The following is a 25,887-nucleotide window of genomic DNA, read 5'->3' on the forward strand; positions in this document are numbered from 1 at the left end:
CCTTGATTTTTTGTGGCCTCCCAGTGGTGCGGTGGAGGTTGCCGCTGCTATGTCATCCCAGTTTTCTCCACTTTTTGGATTTTCAGAATTATCGAGACATTGATCATCATTTCTCAGTGCGAAACAGTATTTGTAAAGCATATTTCAACCATACACCAGTAGGGACATCAAACAGTCATATCTGAGTCAAGATGGTAAGCACTGCATAGATCTAGCCTCCGGCAGCAATGTACTGACGATGCGTCTCGCAGCCACCTCGAACAAAAGCTCAAGGATCAGGCCTGGGTAAAGCCTTGATCAATCGAAAGGCGAAGGAAGCTGTTGCCCCTAAGGAATCTCAGCTGGTGAGTCACGCTTCTTTATGCTCAGGAGATGTCACCTTCCTTCGCTGATGTATCGTCTGTGACTCCTGCAGTACACTCTAGACGAGTCCAACCCTTTGCAATCCATCACTCACGAGAGAGATTTGGATAATTTCCTGGCCAACGCCGCTTTGGCAGATCATGATTTCACTACTGGTAAGGTGACGTACTATCACTGGGGAGTATCCAGCTGACTGACAATGTGTTCATGATGTGACGTAGAACGATCGAAGATGAGAATAATAAGTGGTCCAAATATGCCTGTACCAACGACGAATCCATTTTTACTTTCTGCTCAGGAGGAGAAGGAAGTGGTTAAAAAGAAGAGCGATTTGGCACATAGTTTGAAAGTACCTAGAAGGTCAGTTTATCCGCTTTTTGACAATGCTCCTTAGCTGACTTTCTCATTCTCACGCCAGACCACATTGGACGAGGAAGATGACTAGGTTGGAATTGGAGAGACAAGAAAGAGACTCATTCTTAGACTGGCGAAGGGAGTTGGCTCAGTGAGCGGTCCTCTTCCTTCACTTGGTACCATGACCATAGCTTATTGATTTTTCCGATGTCTATAGACTAGCAGAAAGCTCAGCATTGTTGATGACACCCTTCGAGAGGAATATCCAACTTTGGCGACAATTATGGAGAGTCTTAGAGAGATCTCATCTAGTAGTCCAAATTGTGGATGCTAGAAATCCCTTAGGATTCAGATGTGCGGATTTAGAAGACTACGTTCAGGAGATTGGAAGTGATGAGAATGATGAGGAGATCACGGTACCCGGTAAAGGGAAAAGGAAGAGTTTATTGTTGATTAATAAAGCGGATTTGTTAACTTACGATCAAAGGTGAGCTACAATGCTAGTTCCAGGAACTTATAGACAAGTGGCTAACGGAGTATTTGTCACAGGTGTCAATGGGCAGATTACTTCGAGAAGAACCATATATCATATGCCTTCTTCTCGGCTGCTAATGCCGCTGCACTGCAGGAACAAGCCGAAAGGCAAAGACAGAGACAAGCGGGAGAGTATCCTCCTGAACAACAAAAAGATAGCGAAGATGAAGATGAAGGTGAAGATGAGCAGGACGAGTACATATCCGGTGAAGAAGATGACCCTCAAAGTGAAGAAGATGACGAAGAGGAGGAGGAAGAGGAACAAGATCGAGTAGAGAACGAATTAGCTGAGCAGGTTGAGCAGACCAAACTTGATGGCGAATATGAAGAAGGATGGTCAACAGAAGGCGAAGATGAGAGTGATGATTTGGCTCCTGAAGGCGAAGTCGAAGAGAAACTTGCTCAAGGCGAGAAAGTACCTTTGGAAGAAGTAGCTCGTGATGTTGCTGCCAAGTATGGTGGACCTCCTGAAGGTGAAGAAGAGGATATCAGAACTAGGGTATTGTCCGTGACTGAGTTGGAAGATCTATTCATGAACTCTGCTCCAGATATCAAGGGTAAGTCAGCTCCCTCCTCCATGTAATTATAGGACTCAGCTGATGGTGGACATTGATTGTATTCGCAGAATTCGCTACCCCACAAAATCCTAACCCCACCAAACTTATGGTTGGTTTAGTCGGATATCCCAACGTCGGTAAATCATCTACTATCAATGCATTGCTCGGTGCGAAGAAAGTGTCCGTCTCAGCTACACCAGGTAAAACGAAACATTTCCAAACTCTTGTCCTGTCAGATACAGTCACTCTGTGCGATTGTCCCGGTTTGGTCTTCCCTCAATTCGCCAATACACAGGCGGATATGGTTGTAGATGGTGTGTTGCCGATCGATCAAATGAGAGAATATTCCGCTCCGGCAGATTTGATCTGTAGACGAATACCCCGAGAGATCATTGAGGGTACTTATGGAATTAGGATCGATGTGAAAGGTGTGGAAGATGGTGGAACGGGTCAAGTGGGTTGGGAAGACTTTTTATCTACTTATGCTAGTGAGTGCAATCATCCTCAAGTTATTATATCCTCGATCTGAAACACCCAGCTGATCGTCTTTTGTGGTATAGTCGCAAGAGGTATGACGAGATCATCATTCGGTATGCCGGATACTTCCAGAGCAGCAAGGGTGGTATTAAAAGATTACGTCAATGCGAAATTACTTTACGCTCATCCACCACCTGGAATCGACGCTGATGAATTCATGAAGACATCTCGGGATTTGACTTTGGCCAAATTGGAAGAAGCATATGAGAATGGAAGGAAGAGAGCTCCTGTAACTCACGTATCGAAAAATGCCGACACGTATGTTCAACCTGCTGGGTCGGCTGGTACTGCGGGTGTAGAACAAGTAGCTACGACAGAGAGGGAAAAACAATTTACGAATAGGCAGATAAAAGCTAATGCTGCTAGTGCACCTATGAGAACGGGGAAGGAGAAAGCTCAAGCGTTAGATAATGTCTATTTCAATGAGTCGGGTGCTCAACCTCGTTTAGTGGTCAAAGGGAGGAATCAGAAATTAGATGTTCCTGAACCATCGACTGGACAATCATATGCTAGATCTACACAGTATCCACATCAAAGGATGTTAGGTCCCGATGGGATGCCGATGGTTGGCTCTAATCCTAGAGAAGTAGGGGAAGGGAATGGTAAGAAACATTTCAAGAGGAAAGAAGGGAAGAAGAGGTCGGGTAGAGGATATGATTAGTGTGGTGTGTGGTATCACTGGTCTATGACGAGATGTATACTATCGCATTATGTGTAGCAAGCACATCAATCAAATCAACAAGTCGTGTTGGTAGACTGAGATGACTGTATTCACATCATTGCGTATTGTATTGAGGCAATCGAGCATGTAAATACAAGGGTATACAAATGCAAGGTACGCTAATCCTAGTGGATATGATATACAAGAACGTCCATGACATCGCAAGCGACCATCAAATCATATCTGACGATTCTCAATCATCTTCAAACCTCTATCTAACATTCTAACATTCTTCAATACTTCCCCTACTTGTGATTCTCCACTTCTGAGGTCCTTGGACAATTTACCTGTTCGTTTCGTTAGGGAATTTAACAATCTCAATTTAGTCTCATGTTTCAGATAATCCGCTCGGAGTTGAGCAGTGTCCAATAATGATTTGGGTAGACCCGCTAATCGGGCACACCAAACTCCGAAAGAAGCTTCCGCTAGACCATGAGTGAGTTTATAGAGGAATGTTATTTCTGCGCTTCCATCTACATTACCTCCGGTCAGCAAGATGTTTGGGACGGGAAGGAAGGCAAGGTCGACGTACCAGGGAGTTTGATCTCGTCAAATGCCATATGCCAGTTACTGATCTGATCAGGTTTCTACGTATTCGTATGCAAGTTACTCAGCGAACGACTACACATAACGATGGAACTGAGGAATCTGGCTCACCTCTCGAGCGAGCTGTTCAGCTACCATGGGATAATGAGTGACGAAGAGCGTGTTACATCCCGTACCAGCCACATGAGCCAAAGTGGCATAGGCAATAGCTACACCATCGTAGGTACTAATTGGGACGCATCAGCGGAGTGATCTTGATTGAACAAGCAGCTTACCTCGTTCCACGGCCGAGTCTAGATGCATGTTCCGATCAGCTATATTCATCACTCGACACTATACAGAACAGCTCACTCGTCAAGGATGACCAGAGTCCTGGGTGTGATTGTCCTAAGGATATCGCTAGTCTCCGATAATTCAACCATGAACGTCGATTTGCCTCTTCCTATATCATCGGAAGCTGCGGGGGATACAAAATCAGAGACCATTCTGTGTTGTCGGATGGCATCAACTCACCTCCCATTCGCCTATATAGAACAAGTATTAGCTGTGAATCTCCGTGACCAGATCTGAAAGCGAGCTCACGTTTGTACCGCATCATGAACACCCAAAGTGACCGACGAAGCAGGGACGTATGACCCGATTTGAGCCATACAGACGATCAGAGCCTACTGTATGCTCAGCATGTACACTGATCATGCATTGTAATGATCACTCACCACTGCCCGAACACATGAACTTTTACCTACATCCCATAATTCAACTCGAATGAATATCGTCACTCAAGGTCATCAGCACTCACCTGCCATATTTGGTCCAGTGATCACTTTCGAGGTCCCATCCTTCTCCGAGAAATCGATATCAAACGACACATACGCTTCATCTCGAAGCATTTCCACCTGTTTTCACCACGGTCAGCAAATGAACTGAGATTCCCAATGATACTTACCATAGGATGTCTACCAGATCTGATCCTCAATTCAGGCTCCTTGACGAACTTGGGCTTACAATACCCTGAAGCTGCTGCAACCTGAGCGAGAGACATCAAACAATCGATCACTGCGACCTGCTTGGATACTACTACCAATTCGTGGTGGTCTGATATATCCGATTGGAAAGATTTGAAAGCTTCTTTCGAGACTGCATTGAGTGTCTCCTTGTGCTGTTCTCGCTCTTTGTTACTATTCATACAACATCAGTAGACTCGATGACCGCAGGTGAAGTTCTTCTGACTCACATTCTCAGTACTTCTGGGGTATGATATCGATTGACGGATTTGGTACTACATTGGATGTTAACTGGGGTACACTTCCGACGATCGGTTGTATCTCACTCACGCGCTTATCTTGACCCATTTGGCGGGGACAGACTTCGCATCTCGAACGGGAACTTCTACCAGATACTGGACCAGGAATCAGCTTGCTGTCAACGACGATCTAGTAACACGAGAGCTCACTTCTATACCAGCAACAGTAACATAGTTCATCGTAGGGCGTTTGACAAGTTTCCTGATCTCCTTGAGATGTTGATCCAGCTCGCTCTCACATATACTTATACACTGTGACTGAACCATCAGTATTGCCCTACAATCGTTAAATGAAACGGTCCTCACATCCTTGGCATCTTGTATATCGGGGTACTTATCCGGATCATTCCATAGATTGCCCTCGTCATTCTCTCTGGCTGATTTGACATTGACTGATTCCAGAAAGGTCTTCGCAGTTTGCTCAATTGTCGGAAGTGTGTGCAATATTGTGTTAAGAAGGGAAGATTTGAATATGGGTTCTTGAGTGGGTTTAAACTCCGAGCCAATCCTAACCAGAGCTATCAAGATTGTCGCCATTTCCGTTGGTGTCGCCTGTCATCGTGATCAGCTCAGATGCAAACTCTGCGATGTGAGCGACATGCATGCCGCACCTTTCCATATTGGATCCTTGTCAACCCTTTGACTAAGTCAGGCATGTTGACGAGCAAACTTCTAAGCTTTTCCATATAGTATGTGTTGGTCTCTATTATCTCTTCAATGGCATCTGTACGAGCTCGAAGAGCGCTAAATGGCCTATCGTAAGCCCCAATATCGAATTGAGTGTGCTCACTTACGATATATCAAGCAATGGTCTTCCAATCCATTCCCGTAATAGTCTGCGGCCCATACGAGTCTTGCAGCTGTTTAGGCGTCAGTCCTGCCCGGCCTTCATCGACGATGTCGAGAACGTACTGGTCAAGCACTGCGTGGACAACAGAGAGAAATGAGCAATGATATCTTCACTGTACCCGGATGCACTCACGCCATAATAAACTCCCATATATACTTCCATCATCCTGATTGCGATATATCTCTCTGATATCATGTCAGCAATTTGTATGGACGTACGGCATATAAGAACGTACAGATTGACAAGTGTATTACTGGATAAAAGCATATGAGCACGATTGATGAACTGTCAACCGAGTCAGCACCTAATTGTTCGCACTGCCAGTAGAAGACGTACTTTTGCAAAGGAAGATCGGTGTTTGAAAGCATTTTGCAGACCAAAAGCTAATAACTGAATTAGCAACGCTCAACGTACTCGGAAGAGAGGCTTACTTTTCATATACTGCACAGCGACACTGAGCGCAACAACAACTTGTTTAGGGAAATCAACCAGAGCAAGTACAGCTTCGGAAGCTATGAATGTCTTTCAGCAGTATTCTTCATCAACATGGTCACGTACAGTCAAGTCCTGCGGCAAGATCGGTTCCATCCTTGTCGGGTGTGTCTATCCCATTGGGAATATCGTCAGATTTAGGATGACCTTTTGGCACATCCACATCCATTTCTCGATCCTCGTCATCACTGAGCGTGAGATCGATATGGTCATTTCCGTTTTGCTTCTTTTCAGTCTTGCTGAGTCTCGCTGAGGGCTCGACACTGTAGAACTGTGTCAGATAGTCGAAGGCTTGATCGTACGGTAAGATCTGTTCTATCATTTCAGTCCGAATGGTATTTCCCGATCCATTACTACATGCATACTCAGTCGATTAGCTGCATATCTGATTACATGCGACGAGACATACCTCGTACCTCCTGCATAATGACGCAATACCTTTTCAGTTGCTTTACTCATCCTGTCTTTGGGTAGCAGTAATTCGGCGGGCTGCAAGTGTATCAGGCGGGTTTCAAGCTCACTCCGTACTTGGGAGTCTAATCGTTCCGCACGATTAGCTAGGTCTTGTGAATGGTCAGACAGAAATACTTGCCATCGAATTCATCCCAGACTACCTCTCCGGTCCCAGGCACGACACTGACAATAGCGATCTTGACTCTCTCATCATATGACATACCTCCCATTCCCTGCTCGACTATAGCTACTAATGCGTTAGTTGGTGGCGGCGCAGACCCAGGCATGATAGGGTCGTCGAGTAAGGTCGAAGAGGAAGGCAGTGAGGGGTCCTCGACATATCTACAAGAAACACATTTCAGCCCAGGCGGTGTCAGAAGCAAAGTGTACTCACGTTGCAGCAGTGAAAAGATGGGTCAATTCTCTAGTGAAAGGCGCATTGCGATTATCGCCCGCCTTCTTCAATGCAGCAGTCTCAGTCTGACTAATCACACCGACTTTGTACCCGAGAGATATGAGTCTATGGATGGTATGAGCTGAAGCTACTTTGGATGGTAGGGGGCGTGTACTGACTTCTTCACGTGAATGTGGAGACGATGAGTCGGAATGGAAGCCACATAAAAGTTTCTGCTTGGGAAGCTGTACATGCAGGTTAGCAGTATGTCACTAATGCATAGCTGCAAAAACTTACGCTACAATACCTAATTCCTTGGCAGCAATCTTTGCATCCTCACCGTGAAATCTATCAATATATCAGCATTCCACCATTCTCCAGACAGGCATGTACTGACTTGTATTTGTACCCGACTTGTAAATTTGATCAGTTACTGATATCATTTATACAAAGCCTTCGGCTCACCTTCCATCAACAACAGAACATCCTGATTCTTCTCCTTCACCTCCATAAACTGTTTCTCTAGCGGTGTGTATGTCTGACCACTCGGGCCAACCTCTTCCTTCTTCTTACCCTTTCCTTTGGTCGTTCTACCCCCGTCAGAAATCTTTGAGGCGTATTTAGCTGCCAGCTTGCTTCCTACACCTTCAGCTGCTTTGCGTCTACTCTCATCTTCCAAATCCACTTCCTCGAGTTCCTCAGCTGCCGGTGTATTTGTCCCAGATTCCACATCTGGAGTATCGACCCCCATACCCCGCCGGAGCTCAGCAGCAGCAGCTTCGTCTAAAGCTAGCGATCTTCTGCGACGGATGATACCTCCATTCGAAAGTACACGGTCTTGCCAAGCTTCATGTCTGCGTTGTTGCTCTGACGATCGAGCGATGGCACTAGGTCCAGCTTCGGTGGTTACGGTATACACATCAAACGCCATGCCAGATTGGGTAAAGAGCGGGACCTTGGCTTTGGGTAGACGATACGTCTCGAGAGTGGCTGAGGTAGAGGTCGAGGCCGGGATGGGGATGGGCGTTGAGCTATTGGAAGGTGGTCGAGCGGGTTTGGAGAAGTAGCTGGATGTCGATTGAGTTACTGAGGTTTTGGCGGTGTTCTCCTGAGGGCTAGGAAGAGTCTTTGACTTCTTAGCTGGAGGTGAACCTGTCAAGTCGATGATTGACCCATCGTCATCGATACCTTTGATAGGTGAAGATAGGGGAGGTGTTTTGCGCTTGAAGAACGAATGGAGCGATGGTCTGTTAGTAGAGCGTCAGCAACGACAATCCGGGGGAAAGGTCTGCGAATGCATATGACGTACTGAGCTTTGGGTGTCATATCGCTGTTCCAGCTGCCTACCTCACCTTCTATGGATAGGTTCGAGAAGAGATGAGCAGGGTGATGATGATGACGGTCAGATCGTCAACGAGCGTAACTTAGAGAATCCAGTCAACTTTCAGAGTGGAGGCATGAATACAATGCACGCGACTGCCACGCGTCAGCATGATTACGAAACAATCAAACGGTATCATCGATACGTGCTGCAGTCGACGGTAGGAATCTCTGCCTCTGATGCATGTGCAGGTAGTAGTGGGAAGAGACTGAGTGTTCATCATCAGGCAGAACCTGGGCAGCTACTATCTCCTACCCAGAGAGCAAAAAGGGGAGCAGTAAGGCAGACGCTAGGTCTGTATTCTGTACGACTTTTTCGGGCACAGCGAAATAGGAGATGTCTATTCGATATTCCAGTAGCATGACACCATCGTGAGTGTCTCCTCAAGTATCCTGGAGAGTTCATCATTGAGTTACTTGCATGCATCCACGAGAAGTGCCTGTCCGATCATCGGACCCTTGGGACTTGGATGGCGATGGGATCAATCATGTTGGGTAGTTCCGGCCCCGATTTGACCGGTGCCTGTCGGACCGTAGAGCGAGATCTACAACAACGAGACTCAAAGAGATGCTGTTGCGATGTATGTCGGCAGATGACCTGTTGGAAGATCATGCAGTCATGCAGTACGCAGTCCGATCCGGATGTTCGAACCGGTGGACAGATCCCATGCCAGATTCTGTCAGAGCTGAAGACCATACATACTCATGTTATATAAAGATACCTTCAGATGACATCGCCATATGTAAAGTAACCTCAACAGACAGAAGAAGCTATCACCACCATGCCAATTGTCGAAAGAGAGTTATACGGTTTCTCCCTTCCCTCTCCTACACCCAAAGTGGGCTCTTCCCTCGAATCATTCGAACTTCGAACACCCACCGATAAATGTCGATACAAAAACTTTGTCTACACTCTATCTTTCCCTTTACCCAATGTATACAGGGTACTTTTGACTGGACCAGATCGACTTAGACCACCTCACGACAATGTCATCTTACCTTACAAACCTCATTCATTCAAGCTCACTGCTCTCGAAGAGTACAAAGCTACCTTTGATTTCCCCTCCCAAAATGGACCAGACGAGTTGGACGGATCGAATAGGAAGAGGGTATTAGAGATCTCATGGAAAGAACATATCACACTGGTATCATACGAATATATCGGTAATGAAAAGAGAAGACTTTTGGGTGATCTGAACAACCGATCTTATGCTCTGACGGAAAAGGGGGTTATGAGACATTGGTGCATCGAGGCCGATAACCTTCACTTGGGATTGGGTGAGAAGGCAGCACCATTAGATCTGTCCAATCGAAGTTTTACAATGCACGGATCCGATTCTGCCAATTATGACGCCTACAATACCGATCCATTGTACAAACATACCCCTTACTTAATCTCTACACCAAAAGCAAAAGAAGGTCATGAGGAGGTACAATCGACTTATGCGATATATCATCCTACCAACTCGAGCGGTGTTTGGGATATACACAGTTTACATGATGACCCATGGGGTCAATTCAAGACCTATACTCAGGATTATGGAGGATTAGAGGAGTACGTGCTGGTTGGTAAAGGTGTCAAAGAGGTAGTGAGGACTTTTGCGGAACTGGTGGGTAGACCTAGGCTGGTCGGAAGAGATTGGCTAGGATATTTGGGTGAGTCATTCTTTTCCTTCTTCTGAAAAAGGTGGAAAGTATGTACTGATGTTGAGTGATGTGGGCTAGCTTCCGGTATGGGTCTTGGAGAGAGTGATCATCCAATTGCCCAAGATCTACTCTCAACTTGGCCTGATCTATGTAAGAAGCATGATATCCCTTGTTCGGCAATGCACGTGAGTCAATACTTCCCGAATAAAATGGGTTACATGGAGCTGATGATATCTCACGTAGCTGTCTTCAGGTTACACAGCCGATGAAAAGACGGGTAATCGATATGTGTTCACTATGAACAAGAAACGATATCCCGACTTCAAAGGGATGGTAGCTCATTTCCATAAAAACGGTATAAAGGTGGTACCGAATATCAAGCCATGTAAGCTTTCCTTGCCCGTTCATCGAATGGCATCGTCACTTGGCTGACAGACTATGTAGATGCCCTGCAAACCCATCCTCACTACAAGAGACTCGAATCTGGAGATGCATTGTTCAGAGACCCAGCGATTGATGAACCGGTAGTTACCCGAATTTGGTCTTCTGGTGTAGGTGATAATGAAAAAGGAAGTTGGGTAGATATGATCAGCGAAGAAGGACGAAAATGGTGGGCTGAGGGTGTAAGAAGTCTCATCGAAGCTGGGTGTGATGGGATGTGGGAGTGAGTAGTGGAGTCTCCGCCATATTTCCAATATCTTGTAGAACATCCTTTTGCTAATGGTGTATTCACCTCATAGTGATAACAACGAATATTACCTACACGATGACGACTTCCTCTCCTCCACTCAATTCCCACACGAGATCGCCTCTCCTATCCAAGGGAAAGGCAGTGTCGGACTTCTAGGTCGAATGATCAACACCGAACTAATGAACTATGTCGCTCATACCGAACTTGAAAAAGCCAATCCCGAAAGACGTACCTACGTTTTGACTCGATCAGGTAATGTTGGAACATTCAAATATGCCAATTCGACTTGGTCAGGGGATAACTGGACTTCGTGGCATTGTCTAAGAGGATCTCAGGCGATACAGATCAACGCTGGGATGTCTTTGATGCAATCCTACGGATCGGATATAGGAGGTTTTGCTGGACCGTTACCTACACCGGAGATGTTCGTTAGATGGGTACAACTTGGTGTGACCCACTCGAGGTTTTGCATACATAGTTATAAACCTAATAAGGATGATCCGAGTGGTGCAGCTGCTACCAACACGCCTTGGATGGTGAGTCGTCGTCTTTGTTTGTGATACTTGGTATGTTCAGTCGCTAACAAAGTTTGATGCTTTGCGTAGTATCCTGAAATGTTACCTATCGTCAGAGATGCTATCAAATGGAGATACGAATATCTACCATTCTTGTGAGTGTCCATTCTGACGATTGTATGAGATACTCGCTGATGGTTACCAACAATTAGCAATCATTTGATGTGGCTCTCACACGAAGAAGCTATACCTACGACTGCCTGGTTAGGCTACGGCGACTTTGCTTCTGATCCCAACTTATACACTCAAGAAATCCTCGAAGGATTCGACGCGTGGTTAGGCGTAGGCAATATCTTAGTCGTTCCGGCACTCTTCGAAGGTCAATTGACCAGAGAGGTATATTTCCCTAAATCGTCCAAAGATGACGATTATGTATATTTCGATTTGCATGCTCCTCACCGACGATACCGCGCTGGAACCAAGGCTATCATTGCTACTCCCCTTGAACATTTCGGCTTATTTGCAAGAGAAGGAAGTGTAATCCCAGTTGGAAAAGATTATGCCACTGTCACTGAGACCAAGGGTCCAGGAAGGACGACAATTGATGGAGTTGATGTGGAACTTGAGAGTGATGGTGGAGTAGTAGGTTTAGATGATTGGAGAGGAATCAAGATTTTCCCTTCGACTGATCCCAAAAAGGAATATGAGGGTCAATGGATTGAAGATGATGGAATATCAGCGAAACCCAAGAAAACCATTATCAAAGTTAATTATAAAGGTGATAAAAATTCGGTTGATGTCAAAGTTAAATTTGAAAAGAATGAGTTCAAGACTTTGTGGGGTAATAAGGTACATGTCATCTTGCCTGCTGGAGATGAACGAAAGGTCCAGGGTGCGAAGGAGGTTGAAAAGAATGGCAAGAAAATGTGGGAAATTGAATTTTAGACTGATTCTTGACGTTAATCGTGTCAGAGATGAGGAAGGTGAAAAAGTAGGGAAAAAATGTAATTTATGTATATCTTAAGTCTATGCATGTTTGGTAGTCATGGATGACTTTCCTATATGCATGCGGTCTCTACCATGTTGAGCAGAAATCGCTCCAACCCAACCTATCATCCTTTCAGCACCCAGCACTATGCGCTCAACTTCTACCTCTCCCATACTATACTATAGACATCCCTTTCCTATTCCTCCCATGGTCCTTCTTCTCTAACCCATCCAGCCTCTTCACCTTGCCAAACAATTCCTCCATCCATCGATCCGACCCTCTCCTTATCTCCTATGGAACGGTATCCTAAATCCACTAACCAGTGTTCTAGCATGTTCATGAGCGTTCTCTCCCCTCAAACTAGTCTTGAAGTATACGTGGAAACCATGTAATCTAGGGTATGCGTCGGTATTCGATTCGATTTGAGGGAAGAAAGACATGGTAGTAGGGTTGAATCCGAACGATACTATTCCCGTCAAACTTGCGGGCGAATTTTTAGGAGTCGAAGAAGGAGGGAGTGGTATACCTGGGAAATCTCTCAATCGGGGTAGGACAAAGTCCACAAGAGATTGAATGAAGTCGTACATTGCGTCTCCTTTCAATTCAACTTTGACCGAGACTGGCATTCCAGCTCTAAGTTTCCATGCTGCAGCTGATTTCTTGGCTACTATCACTTCTACACCTGATGATCCCTTCTTTCCACCTCCATTAGGTGTTTCACCAGATATGGCCCGTAAAGCCATAATGGCAGATAATAAAGCTGATTTATTCGCTATAGCCTCTTTGACCATCGTGTGAATTATAACTGACTCCAATTTCGGTACGTTATCCACATCGATCTGAGTGGTTTTGGTTCGTAACGCTCTATTACCACGCATGATTGGTGGTCTGGGTCTATTGGCCTCGTAGGCCGTTTGAGGAGGTTGGACAGGTTCGGGTTTAGGTGGTTTCTGAGCGAGTCGGTGGGAATAGGTCATATACATTAGATCGGATGATAGGGTGTTGTGGTAGTGTTGAGAGTAGCGGGAGGGGTGGGTGGGACCGACATGGATGTGAGGGAGTGTCCAGTCATCGTTCGGTAAAGGGGAAGTCTGAGTGGATGATTTGGATGATTTGGAAGAGGAGGATGAAGAAGCGTATCGGGAAGATGGAGGAATAGAAGCTCGTTTGAGAGCGGGTATTCGAGATGCCGAGGAGACGAGTGATCGTAGAGGCGTTGAGGACATGATGATGGATCTGTGGGGGTCTTGAAGGTAGTTGAGAGATATTCGGATCTATCTATTTCGAAGCTGAAGTCGTCAAGAGCATCCTAAATCAGTTTGAGATTTTCGGTTGAAAAAAACGGGTTGATGCGGGGCACACAGATAGGCATGCATGATAGGGTGATTTCCCGTGAGCCTAACCAGCGACAACACCCCGTCGCGCTCGGTGGCTCTTTGGTCCTTTTGCCTTGCGATTGACGTTATGCTTATGCATGTCGATGTTGTCAATGATATAGACACGAAATCATAATATCGTAGGGCATAATTACCATCAACGACACCTCGTTGCTTCTGCCGGCGTCAGGGGGCTACCAACATGCCATCACCCCCACTGTCCATAGTACAGTCGCTCTCTCCTCGTATAGCAGTCCTCACTTCACAGGATGTCGTTCACTCGTGCGAGGCGAATGGATGTAGAGGGTTGGAGGAGCTCTTGAGACCTTGGGAAGGGGGTACAGAGAGAGGTCAGCTTTCTGTGCAATTTTCGTGTGCGTGCTTAGAGCTGATTCCGGAATAACATCATATAGTGTCCATACTATCTACAACCCTCTCACCAACGATCCATCCAACCTTCCCTGTTCGCTTCGTATCGTTCGAATCCGTGTATACCAATCCAGCTTTATCGGCGCCCAGTCCAGATGTCACGGTGGATCTCATTAGTAGTTTTGTCGGTTCCAAGAGGCCAGGTGAGCTAGTAGATAATCTCTCAAGCTAAGATTAAAGCTGATAAAACCATATGAATCACAGACGAAGAACAGCATTATGCCATCACTCGTTCACTGCTCCTTTCCTCGAGACCTCTAGCCAGCCATGAAACATTCAACCACCCTGTTGGACTTCTCTTTGCCGTATCTACCGCTACTCCAGATTCCCTTGGAACACTCAACAAGCTGCATGCGCAATCGTCTTCCTCTGCTATTCAGAACGTACCATGGATGGATGGCAATACGGTATTGAGGTTTTACGTGGTAGTGCATGATGTGAATACGATGGGGGACGATATGGCTCCGTAAGCTGCTTGCGAAAGTTCTTAGTCATGAGTGACTGACCAGCTGAATTATGTGATTATAGTGCTCACGAATTATTAGCAAACGTCAAGAAAGCCTATGGACCTCATTCGACGTTGTTAGTGATTAACTCCCAAATCGAACATCGAGAACCACCAATGTCACCAGACGTAGCTACCCATCCTTCCATCCCACTCCCTCGTCCATTCACACCCGAACAATCCAACCCCTCTGCCCTTTCGCAAGTATACGCTTCGGCCCTATCATCCCTAACCCTCTCACCCATGGCTGCTGCATCAGCTTCACTTGGCGAATCAGCCGTATCCGATACGCCCTTTTCACCTTCGCGTCCTGTTCGTCGGAAATTGTACGGTGCGAAGTTGACCGCAGAGGATACTCAGAGATTAGCAGCGTTGGTGAGAGAGCTGGTAGTTCAGAGTCTGGTTCCGTGGATGGAAGCTAGAGTGAGGGAATGGAATGAAGTTTATCATGCGAATAGGAGAGGTATCACAGGTAGGTTGTTCGGTGCGGGAAGGAAATTCTTCGGTAGTAGACCTAATAGCCCTGCACCTGGGACTACACCTACTGGATATAACACTGTCAAGGGATAGTGAGTCGACCCACCTTCAAACCACACCAATCTGGAAGTGAAAACTGTATCTAATTTAATCTGTGATTGCCCCTTTAGCTACCCCACTAGCGCGGTCGAAGCTTTATCACGTCGATTAGCAGATTTCGCATTCATGCTTCGAGATTATAAATTTGCTGGAAGCGTATACGATTCGTTACGGAAAGATTTCGCTCAAGATCGAGCATGGCGTTATGCGGCAGGTGCAACGGAAATGTACGGTTTATGTTTGTTGTTGTCTCATCCATTCTTCTTACCCTCTTCACCACCTACCAAACCCGTATCATTCACGAACCTACAGCATACAGAGATAACCTCATGGTTGGAACAAGCTGTTACGGCCTACCATCAACATTCACCTATAACGCAAATCCAACTGGATGCACTGCGGATAACGGTGTTGTACTATGAGGCTTGGAAAGCTATTGGTGAATGGAGATCGGTAGGATATTCTCTAGTGAAAGGATCGGGTGAATCGGATGAAGTTCCAAGTGCAGTAATGATTGAGGAAGCTGCCGCGGCAGATGTGAAAGGCGGCAAAAGTCAGAAGGGAAAGAGAAGACGAGCTTTTCATCTGGTATTGGCTGCGAGAAGATACGAAACGGCAGGTTTGGTGAGTTGCTCAAATCGGTCTTCTTCCCCACAAGCTCAACTCATATCAATCGTGCAATAGAAAACATACTCTCGACGATGTCTCGAACGTGCTTCGCAGATATACCGCGATTCACCTTGGACATCAGCCCAAGATAGGATAGAATATTCTCTAGGTAGACAGGCGTACACTCTAGGTGAAAGTGATATTGCCGTGGAGCATTTCCTGAGGCTATTAAGAAGAGAAGATACCGGTGTACCTGGATCGCAGGCTGGTCCGTTACAGGATATGGCTCAGGCGTATGAGGTGAGCCACCCTATATTGCGAAATCTTTTGCGTTTTTCTTTCACTGAGACATGGCAAATTAGCAACTCGCTTCTCGCCCAGAGTTACTCGCAGAATCATCAGAGAAGCTTCAGTTACCAACACCGATCTTCGATATTCAGAAAACTCGTATCGTACCTTCTGCCGAAGCTTCTACGTCAGGTTCGACGAGGGAACGATGGGTAGAACTGGAAAGTCAAGCCTTGAATACATGGGATAGAAAAGGGAAGAAACCTATGAGTCTTTTACCTGATGAAAAGCGGATCGTAGTGGGGGTCGATGGTTAGTTGATTCTTTTTGATATCTCACAAGCCTGAAAGTGGTAAAAGCTGATATTTGGCATGATACAGAGACATTCCAGATTGAACTTTCCGCTACCAATCCTCTGAACGCTCCTCTGACCCTCAAAGATGTAACGGTCGCTTTCGACACGGCGGAGAACATCGACATCCAGTCTATACCTGAGATCACACTTGATCCTTATGAGACTCGCATATTCTCGATATCCGTCACACCCCTTTCTGCATCACTATCTACAATCAAATTATCCAATGTTACATTCTTGTTCCACAAATTCTTCCCTTGTAGACAATCATTGATAAGGAAAGGTAAACGCTTATATGCTACTAAAGCACAGCGGATCAATCCTACTTATGCGGAAGATCAGAGTCTGACAGTGTCGATTACACCTTCGCAAGCGGGATTATACGTTGGATTGGAAGGTATACCGGAAATGTTGTATGAGGGTGAAGAAGTTGAGGGGAAAGTGAAGTTGAAGAATAGAGGGAAATTGAAGATTGGTGACCTGGGGATGATATGGAATGACTATGGGATTATACGGCGTAAAGGTGAGCTCTGGCTCTGAATCTGACCCCTTGGATTTCGTCAGCTGACGAGTGAATGTTCTTGAAGTTGATACCAAGCATCAAGATACCCCTGATAACAATATACCCAATATAATACAGAGCAATGCGATACAACCGTTATATGACGAAGATATACCCCCAGGAGAAGAACGCGAAATTTCGATCATTTCCACGGCTACGAAGACGGGACCCACTGACTTACTAGGTCTTATCATGTTCACCAATCCCGAAGATGACACGACGACTACTTCTGCTACTTCTGTCTACCACCATGTGGTAGTCCGACCGCTTCTAAGGCTCAATACTCAGATCAGATCGACAGGAGCTGAAGTGCAGGAGTATATGATAGTGTTGGAAACCACGAATCAGTCGAGCGAGGTGGTGAGGATTGATAGCATTGATGGAGTCAGTCCTGCTTGGATAGTTGATTCTTCTCAGAGGTAAGCTCACCAGTCATTGAACTTGTCCGGCGATGTAAGCTTACTCAGAATACTATACAGTTGCGAAATACTACATCCGAATCAGACATTACGATCCTTACTATCTATCAAGTATGACTCGTCACATCAGCATGATCTACGTCAAGCCAACGTAATCGAAGCCCTAGGTAACTTAGTGAAAGGACAGCCTATCGAAGAGGTCTCAACGTCCTTACAGGGTGATATCTCGATCAGCAACAAGTCTCTGACAAGTGATCAATTACAATCTTACCTCGTACATAGACGATCGAATAGGCTGGAGGATCTATCAGCTCATTTCCCAACTATATCTCCAACCTACTTCAACAAGTTATTTCAACTGGTTGAACCGCTGCATCTGGATCTGGTAGTAAACTACTCTATCATGGCCTTTACGTCAAGTGCAGAAGTACAACCTAGAAAGGGATCCGCGTATATCCACTCATTGAACCCTTCACCTTCGTTCCCTCTGGTAGAGACTCTGCGAGAAGAGATCAATCAATTGATAATCTCCGGGAATAAATCCCAGAGAACGATGTACGAGGAAACATCTCGGTTGCGTAGGTTGTTAATGACCAGTGTGTTGGATGGGATACTTTCAAGAGAGGATGATCCCGTGGAAGTAAGGGTGAGGGTTCCTGATGCGAACAGAGGGAAGGTAACTCATGATTTCAAGAAGAATGGGTAAGTCATATTCCCATATCACATGCAAGATAAGCCGTATATTGATGGATACATGATGTGAAACAATAGTCCTAAGAAATTACCAATCATCTTTGAAATCTCGAATCAATCACCTCTACTTCCTATACGATACATACTGAATCTACCCCAACCCTCTTCGCTGAACAACGATGAAATGTCCACACCTCAGTATATAGGCTCGTTAGTTCGTAATGGGACTATAGCACCTAATGGAAAGGAAAGAGTGAAAGTTGATCTATGGATATGCGAGCCTTGTCTTACAAGTTTGGGAGGATGGGAATTGAGGACTGAACTTGGTGAACTCCAGCAGGAAGAAGGACAATGGATAGCTAGACGATCTTGGAGTAGAGTCGGGGATGAACAGGTATTGGAGATAAGAGGGTTGTAAAGGATTTTCATTGCGTATGCATAGTCATATATACTGGATGGTAAAGGTCAGGTTCATTGTGCTACAGACGCAGTGCATTGGAAGATAACTGTTTTTTTGTGCTGTCATGTCTACATGCTATTTTCGTATATCGATTAAATTTCGCTCACGAGGGATCGAGACGATCATTATGACGAGCTGAGGATAAGAAAGATGACATGGCATAAATTGGACTTTGGAGGCCTTGATCGCGATTAGCCACTTGGTGAGGCCATGCGCATGTTGATCGGAGCAAGTCCATATGGGTATACTGTACAGTTGTCGATGACCTCACGACTTGCTGTACTCACCAGTATGCATTTGCATTTGTGTATTCCTGATGCAGATGAGTGCCAATGTGTATATCCCTACACCCCGTAGCGCTTAGGCGAAAGATCAAAACAAGGTGCGCCACACTCCTACTCACCCACTGGAAATCACTCAAGTCACGTGATCGGATCACAAGGGAATCTCGATATCGCCGGTAGATCAGTGATCTCCGTAATGGTATAACGCCGAATCAGCCCATCGGAGTGTTTTTGGGTGTTTATTTGTTTTGCCACCTTTGCACCCCGACCCATCACATCGTCATCCACACACGTAAACACCTTGCAGCCCATTTCCCACATATATATCTCATCTGTTTCTGTCTTCTTCTCTTCTTTTCCCTCTTCCTTCATCCATCAAGTTTCAACAGACACTCTCTCTCTTTCTTCAAACCCCAAACCCCCCAAACAAACAAATCATATACAATGTCCGGTCGAGGAAAAGGTGGTAAAGGTTTAGGTAAAGGTGGTGCCAAGAGACACAGAAAGGTTTTGAGAGATAACATCCAGTAAGTTTACCTATACATCTTATACAATCTCCTAAAGATCGTTCACTGATAATGTGGATCGTATTGTTCAGAGGTATCACCAAGCCCGCCATCAGACGTCTCGCTAGACGAGGTGGTGTCAAGCGAATCTCCGGTTTGATCTACGAAGAGACCCGAGGTGTCCTCAAGATCTTCCTCGAGAACGTCATCAGAGATTCAGTCACTTACACTGAACACGCCAAGAGAAAGACTGGTAAGTCGCTCGCTGCTTTCCTCCTGTTATATCAAAGGCTTGATGCTAATTATTTGGAATGAACTATTTAGTCACCTCCCTCGATGTCGTCTACGCTCTCAAGAGACAAGGTCGAACCCTTTACGGTTTCGGTGCTTAAACATCTTAAACATATATTCTTATTGGAGGATCACTTGTTGGAGTTAGTCTCATCGGTCTGAGAAAGAGGATGTTCGTTTTCGATATTTACCTTTTATTTTATATCATTCGCCGGGAATATATAGTATATATAATACTGTAGTGGTTGACCGATGCCATTCCTGTGCCATTTCTGATTGGTTGTTTGAGTTGCACATTGATAGCATTGAGAGCGGTTGCACAGTTTGAAAAGACCAGTGTCAAGTCACATGATCACGAGAGAGTTGGCAGTTCATACACTCTATGCCGCTGCAAGCTGGTATGGTATGTATGGTACACATAATTGACTTGGTATCGTGATCACCTGGTCCTGCAGTCCTACTTTCCATTGACATAGGTCATGTTGAAACGAAAATCAAATGCATAAAGACATATCATATCTCCACGTCCTCTCATAGGACACCACACTACTTCTTATTCTTCTTCTTCTTCCCAGGTGTAGACTAACGCAGTATCACACCAATCAGCTATTGTCTTACATGGTAGCGGCAAGTTGACTCGAACTCACTTTGGAAGGTGTACTGGCATTACTGTTCCCTCCAGTACCACTACCACTGCCCAACGCTGGCGAGCCATTCTTAGACGAGTCGGTACTGCCAACTCCGCCTACGGTTTCGTCGGAAGCTAGAGAAGGAGAAGGGACGTTCTGAGGCGTAGCGACTTTACCGCTGGTATTGGTCGTTGACGGTGAGGGGGTGTTACTACCTGATCCAGCTGCTGCCGCTTGAGCCATAGCCTGGGCTTGTGACGCAGAGACCTGTTGAATGAGTGGTGCTGGGACTGATCCGGGAAGGTACTTGTTTCGGAGAGCTATGCGTTTTTCTGTGCGATTTGATACATCAGTATCAGCATGAATGAAACAGTAGAGATATCCGCTAAACCACTTCCGCTTGAGGTTTTCCCTTTTACCATAAGCTCCAATTGGTGAAGGAACATCACTCACCCTCCACAGCCTTGATCTTGGGGATATTCATCACCGTCTCTCTAGTCTTCTCAGCCTGAGCCATCTCAGTGGCAGTAGCAAAGATCATCTGACCCCAACCTTGTCTGAACGTATTAGCCTCTGAGACCACATCTACAATCTCAGCTTCCAGCTCCTTCTCAGCTGCGTTGAACCTCGACATCGTATCGTCACCTATCAGACCCCTTTGATGTAATTGCGTCAAAGCGGTCTTGTCGTCCCTCAATCTCCATATTCGCTTGACATCCGTGATGGCTCGTACGAGTAATGCTGATTTGAGTAGGGAATCGGGTATGTCCTGAGAAGAAGAGAGAAGGGAGATATATACTTCTCGAGAGGGGTGGTGTGGGAACCATGGTTCGAAGGATGTTTTTTCGGCTAAGCGGGGAACAATGAGGTGTCAGCTTGAAAGATCATGGTAAGTAGGGGGCCAAGGTCCAAAAACAAAAGCGCAGGAATAGGTCATAAACATTCAGAATCAAGTACATGAACCAGGATGTAGATATGAAAGATCTCAGAACACTCACCTGCTCGTCGTTTTCTGTAAACCCTCGAGAATATAGCCAAAGCCGTTATCATCACCGAGATATAGGCGAGGGGAACGACGAGTGAGGTCGCCATGTTGCTCAGCTCGTTTTTGATCGGTTCTGGGGTCGGACCTGTTGAGCGAGTGGTTTGAGGGTATATGTATGGCTAAGAGTGTTCTACTGCAATTCATTCAGCTGCCCGAAGAAAGGAGCAATCATCATTCAAACGCTCGACGTGGATGCGAGGGGTGTAAGTGGGTGGATCATAGAAATACTGGCCATCACGCGTTTAAAGTTAAAAGTGAACATGACATGACGTTGGAATGGGATGATTCATCATCATGAACTCGTGCTCTACAGCTATACATGCATAGGATAATCGCAACTCGACCATCACGATGTCAAACCCAGAGCTCGAACTGGACCACTACGATGTCATCGTGATAGGAACAGGCTTGGCAGAGAGTATAGCAGCTGCGTCATTGGCGAAAGCAGGTAAAAGCGTGTTACATCTCGATCCGAATGAGTATTACGGTGGTGAACAGGCTTCTCTCACTCTCGACGAACTGGTCGAATGGTCAAACTCCCAATCCTCTTCGGCCTCGAGTTCAAGCTCAAGCTGGAATGTAAAATACAGCTCGACGTCAACTACACCGTTAGATGAGAGATTACAAAATGACAGAAGACGATATGCATTATCACTATTTTCAGCTATATTACCCTCGAGGGGCGATCTGATAGATACGTTGATATCTTCAGATGTAAGTAAATACGTGTCGTTCAGGATCCTCGATTCTATATCACTGTATACGTCCGAAGGGGAATTCAAGAAAGTACCTGGAAGTAAAGAAGAGATATTCAAGGATAAGACGATATCGTTGATGGATAAAAGGAAATTAATGAAGTTTTTGTTATTTGCCGCTTCGGATTTTGAAGAGAGTGAAATACTTAAAGGTGGGTAGAAGTTCTGATCATCAGGGTATAAATCCTTTTCTCATGAGGATCACATTCCTTCAAATCGATATGTATACTAATTCACCTTCGCAGGCAAAGAAAACCAACCCCTCATTCAATTCCTGCAAACATCGTTCTCCCTCCCTACCCCATTATCCGAATCCATTATATACGCTATATCACATTGCTCGTCACCTAGTGAACAGACCTTACCTGCGTTGGTAAGGACGAGAAGATACCTAAAGTCTATAGGGAGGTATGGGAACAACGCTTTCTTAGTGGGTCAATACGGAGGTGCGGGCGAGATTGCCCAGGGGTTCTGTAGGTAAGTCAGCTAATCAAGACCCATCATCTTTCCACATCGAAGCTAACACATCTTTCAACTGATTTCTAGAGCATGCGCAGTCTTCGGAGGGACATATGTCCTCGGTCCATCCGCCAAACCCACATCGATAGCTGAAACTCCCGAAGGAGTTACGCTAGATATCCCCTGCCATCCTAGACCAGCCACAGCGAGTCATCTAATCTCATCGCCGAACCATATCCCACCAACACTCTTTGATACTCCGCCGTCCGGAAATCCAGAGGAACAACTTCACACTGCGCATTGTATAGCTATCACGAAAACTCTGCCAGAAGCATTACGGCGGAAACCCATTTCTAGTCAAAAGACAGCAGACGAAGAGCAAGAGCAAGTGGAGAACGATGATACTTCCTTGATTGTCTTCCCAACGGAGAATGGCCGTGTAGTGCGATGTTATGTAAATGGGGAAGGGACAGGAAGCTGTCCTCCAGGTCAATGTGAGTCTAGCATCTGCACGCAATTAGAGAGTGGCTGACGTGTTGACATTGCAGATATAATATACCTATCTACCTCAATTCCCCATATCTCCACTCCTTCCCCTTCAGAAATACTCCAACCGTATCTTGCCAAAATCACAAACGACTCAGTATTCTCCGCATACTATGTGTCCTCTCGGCCATCCTCAGCCTCCATCCCAGCTTCAGTATCGGACAAGATCATAGTGTTAAAACCATATGCAGGTAGCGAGCTACTGACGGAAGGACTGGATTGGGAGGCCAAGCAGGGTAAAGCAGCTTATCACGCTGTTATAGGGGAAGGTGGGAAAGGGTTCTTTGAGAAGGATATAACGGAAGAGGAAGAGATGGGTATAGAGGATATGTAACCATTGTAGAATTTTGTGATTTATGTACGATATTACTGATTTTACCATCACTCTCGTCTACGTCATTATTCGCAGATCACAAATGGATGGCATGAGGACTTTTTCCTTTACGCTACATCCTTCTTATCTGATTTTCGTGTAGATGACTAAACATCATAAAAGACTAAACAGTCTAGATGAAGAAGACAGTAAAATATTCAGCCTTTTCTCGGCAGAAAACAATGATTGATCAAACAAAGTAAGATATGACAGACTTACAGAATCAACTCTGGAACTACCCGTTCACCTTTACATTCCCCTTTTCCATCGGGGATCAAGCAGTCCACCAAAGTACATTTAAGATGTCCACCTTGATTTTTGGGACCTGCCAGTCCAGCTGATTGGGTTCGAAGTGTGAATTCAATGTCTTTGTTGAACCCTTCGTCGGCCCAAACTTGGCACTATCAAAAGGACAAGATGCAGATAATAAATAAAATGAACAAACAATAATAAGTCGAGGTTAGCTTTTGCGTATAAGTTACAGTAAATGCAACAATTCTGATTACAGTTCACCACCTTCCTTTTTCTTGATGAAGAGATCACAGTGTAGAGAATAAAATTGACTCACCTCCTGCTTCCCTTCCAACTTCTTCTCTCTTCCGATTGAGGTCTCCCCTCTTCTACCCAAGTAAGGCCATACCAATAAAAGCTTTTCTTATCGTTTACATCGCTAAATGTGATAGTTCGCGTACCTCCTTCTTTTGGTATATCACCCAGTTCGGTGGTTTGGGTGGCAGATGTGGTAGAAGGGAAATTGACCTTCACGCTTCCCTCCAACCCAGCTAGGACCGAGGGGAGTAGGATCAGGGGGAAGAGCGAAGTGAAGGTGGGGAGAAACATATTGCTTTGGTGTTTGATATCTGTACGGTATGTGATATTCAGGGCCAGCCTGTAATACAGTTGTGAAATCTCAAGCTATTTGAATGACTATGAGTTATAAGTGGAATTGCAGATGTCATCATCGGTGATACAGCACAGCGTATATATATGTATACACACTTCACAATTAACCTATCAATCTTCACACATACCTTTGTTGACCTCGGTTGCTGACTTTCTCAAAATTAAATTAGGAATGTATCCTTTCATCCCCCGGAGAATCAGATGATTGCCCCTTATACGAGGGATCTCATTAGATTGAATTAACTGAGTATTCATGATCCTTTGACTCCTTATCAGATGAGGAAGAAAGAAACCTGGTCGAGACCGAGGACTAAAACGGGAATGCAAGGAGGGGAAGCGGAGAGACGAAGCAAGGAGAAAATCGAGGCGCAAGCGATGCAACAGATTGATGGACTCTGGCCAAATCAGGAGTCTTTGAAGCATGAACCAGCCTTGGACTGACTCAAATCGTTCATGGGCCTATTATGCCTTTCAAGATGATTACTGAATGAACGATAGAAGGTAAATCGACCCAAGGAGATCCTTACATGTCAGTGTCAGTGACTTCCAATTCAGTTCATCGCACACACGATACAACTGAGCATGCTAGACTGTTTACCAACGCTGGAAAAGAGCTCAGATACTTCTTCTGTCATCCCTTCCTGACACCTGACACAAGACTGACGTCCGAAGAGAATCACATCGCGTAAAGCCCCTGAAACAAGGTGTTTATATTCTTGCCAAAATTTCCGTGTGGAAAGATTCCACAAGATACCAATCTTCTATCTTCTATAGTACAGCGGTTAGTATATCCGCCTTTCATGTAAGCCCGTTGGGTGTACTAGATTTCGCGGGAGATCGGGGTTCGATTCCCCGTGGGAGAACTTTTTGCCTTTTTGTGGCAGAAAACCTGCACTTGCTTTTTCAGAGAAAAAAAGAGGGAAAGATTTTTTTGGGTTGGCAGGACAAAAAGGAATTCTCCCACGGGGAATCGAACCCCGATCTCCCGCGCTACATAGCCCACCTACAGGCATTCGATGAAAGGCGGATATACTAACCGCTGTACTATAGAAGATTTGGTCTTTTGGGATAAAAACGCAAAGTTCCAACAAATTATATATTCTTCGAAAGGAAAGATCTGGTGCTGCTTCGGAAAGGATATCGCTAAACTGTGTTTGTATGGTGCTAGCTGTAGCATGAGTCTACATGGCTTGACTTATCCTTGCTCAGTCTGTTGTGTATACGCCGAATTCGTGGGATGGGGCGGAGGGGAGTTCTGCCATATTTCCAGTCGAAAGTTGGCGGGGAGATGCTGTACTTGATTGTGAAACGGGGGAATTCGGAGGTGGGCCAGATCGTAAGATGAGGGTTTTGCTGTATATGATTAAGGCTTGATTGGATTCTTTGCTTGTGTATGATTTTGATCCAGTCGAATCGATCGGTGCAGGGATGTAATGGTGGTTGTGGCACAATGGATCGTGGACTGAGTTTAGTTGGATACCATCCCGATTTTTGGGCTT

General features: G+C 45.5%; 9 protein-coding genes across 9 annotated transcripts; 5 read left to right on the plus strand and 4 right to left on the minus strand.

Annotated features, from left to right (window-relative positions):
• Window positions 1-191: 191 nt before the first annotated feature.
• On the plus strand, window positions 192-3,006 carry V865_003844 (uncharacterized protein; the record flags this gene model as incomplete). The annotated part of the gene is made up of 9 exons (XM_066227631.1): window positions 192-194; window positions 252-344; window positions 416-518; window positions 585-723; window positions 782-868; window positions 935-1,204; window positions 1,267-1,808; window positions 1,877-2,296; window positions 2,369-3,006. The coding sequence occupies 9 exons, from the start codon at window positions 192-194 to the stop codon at window positions 3,004-3,006; spliced, it is 2,295 nt and encodes a 764-aa protein (XP_066083728.1).
• A 237-nt stretch (window positions 3,007-3,243) lies between these two features.
• On the minus strand, window positions 3,244-8,430 carry V865_003845 (uncharacterized protein; the record flags this gene model as incomplete). The annotated part of the gene is made up of 29 exons (XM_066227632.1): window positions 3,244-3,539; window positions 3,599-3,653; window positions 3,724-3,838; window positions 3,888-3,905; window positions 3,964-4,069; window positions 4,126-4,136; window positions 4,195-4,277; window positions 4,329-4,354; window positions 4,412-4,508; window positions 4,559-4,790; window positions 4,847-4,891; window positions 4,947-5,011; window positions 5,066-5,167; window positions 5,222-5,467; window positions 5,527-5,659; window positions 5,710-5,775; window positions 5,894-5,950; window positions 6,001-6,050; window positions 6,102-6,148; window positions 6,197-6,277; window positions 6,324-6,610; window positions 6,667-6,793; window positions 6,850-7,052; window positions 7,105-7,230; window positions 7,284-7,349; window positions 7,402-7,452; window positions 7,502-7,517; window positions 7,570-8,351; window positions 8,414-8,430. 29 exons carry the CDS (start codon window positions 8,428-8,430, stop codon window positions 3,244-3,246), a joined length of 3,606 nt encoding a protein of 1,201 aa, XP_066083729.1.
• An 836-nt stretch (window positions 8,431-9,266) lies between these two features.
• Window positions 9,267-12,282, plus strand: V865_003846 (uncharacterized protein; the record flags this gene model as incomplete). Its single annotated transcript, XM_066227633.1, has 7 exons — window positions 9,267-10,140; window positions 10,210-10,316; window positions 10,375-10,516; window positions 10,576-10,795; window positions 10,872-11,358; window positions 11,428-11,492; window positions 11,550-12,282. The coding sequence occupies 7 exons, from the start codon at window positions 9,267-9,269 to the stop codon at window positions 12,280-12,282; spliced, it is 2,628 nt and encodes an 875-aa protein (XP_066083730.1).
• Window positions 12,283-12,609: 327 nt separating this feature from the next.
• On the minus strand, window positions 12,610-13,551 carry V865_003847 (uncharacterized protein; the record flags this gene model as incomplete). Its single annotated transcript, XM_066227634.1, has 1 exon — window positions 12,610-13,551. The coding sequence occupies one exon, from the start codon at window positions 13,549-13,551 to the stop codon at window positions 12,610-12,612; it is 942 nt and encodes a 313-aa protein (XP_066083731.1).
• Window positions 13,552-13,903: 352 nt separating this feature from the next.
• On the plus strand, window positions 13,904-18,555 carry V865_003848 (uncharacterized protein; the record flags this gene model as incomplete). Its single annotated transcript, XM_066227635.1, has 11 exons — window positions 13,904-14,051; window positions 14,115-14,273; window positions 14,335-14,596; window positions 14,659-15,204; window positions 15,283-15,835; window positions 15,896-16,120; window positions 16,183-16,420; window positions 16,489-16,986; window positions 17,051-17,444; window positions 17,505-18,146; window positions 18,216-18,555. The coding sequence occupies 11 exons, from the start codon at window positions 13,904-13,906 to the stop codon at window positions 18,553-18,555; spliced, it is 4,005 nt and encodes a 1,334-aa protein (XP_066083732.1).
• Window positions 18,556-19,325: 770 nt separating this feature from the next.
• Window positions 19,326-19,779, plus strand: V865_003849 (histone H4; the record flags this gene model as incomplete). The annotated part of the gene is made up of 3 exons (XM_066227636.1): window positions 19,326-19,408; window positions 19,480-19,640; window positions 19,712-19,779. 3 exons carry the CDS (start codon window positions 19,326-19,328, stop codon window positions 19,777-19,779), a joined length of 312 nt encoding a protein of 103 aa, XP_066083733.1.
• Window positions 19,780-20,224: 445 nt separating this feature from the next.
• V865_003850 (uncharacterized protein) lies at window positions 20,225-21,399 on the minus strand (the record flags this gene model as incomplete). The annotated part of the gene is made up of 4 exons (XM_066227637.1): window positions 20,225-20,260; window positions 20,326-20,639; window positions 20,761-21,156; window positions 21,306-21,399. 4 exons carry the CDS (start codon window positions 21,397-21,399, stop codon window positions 20,225-20,227), a joined length of 840 nt encoding a protein of 279 aa, XP_066083734.1.
• A 304-nt stretch (window positions 21,400-21,703) lies between these two features.
• Window positions 21,704-23,446, plus strand: V865_003851 (uncharacterized protein; the record flags this gene model as incomplete). Its single annotated transcript, XM_066227638.1, has 4 exons — window positions 21,704-22,259; window positions 22,353-22,584; window positions 22,654-23,060; window positions 23,115-23,446. 4 exons carry the CDS (start codon window positions 21,704-21,706, stop codon window positions 23,444-23,446), a joined length of 1,527 nt encoding a protein of 508 aa, XP_066083735.1.
• A 254-nt stretch (window positions 23,447-23,700) lies between these two features.
• On the minus strand, window positions 23,701-24,325 carry V865_003852 (uncharacterized protein; the record flags this gene model as incomplete). The annotated part of the gene is made up of 3 exons (XM_066227639.1): window positions 23,701-23,886; window positions 24,054-24,100; window positions 24,178-24,325. The coding sequence occupies 3 exons, from the start codon at window positions 24,323-24,325 to the stop codon at window positions 23,701-23,703; spliced, it is 381 nt and encodes a 126-aa protein (XP_066083736.1).
• Window positions 24,326-25,887: the final 1,562 nt, after the last annotated feature.

This window comes from Kwoniella europaea, chromosome 1 (genome assembly GCF_036810445.1).
Source record: "Kwoniella europaea PYCC6329 chromosome 1, complete sequence".
Classification (NCBI taxonomy): domain Eukaryota; kingdom Fungi; phylum Basidiomycota; class Tremellomycetes; order Tremellales; family Cryptococcaceae; genus Kwoniella; species Kwoniella europaea.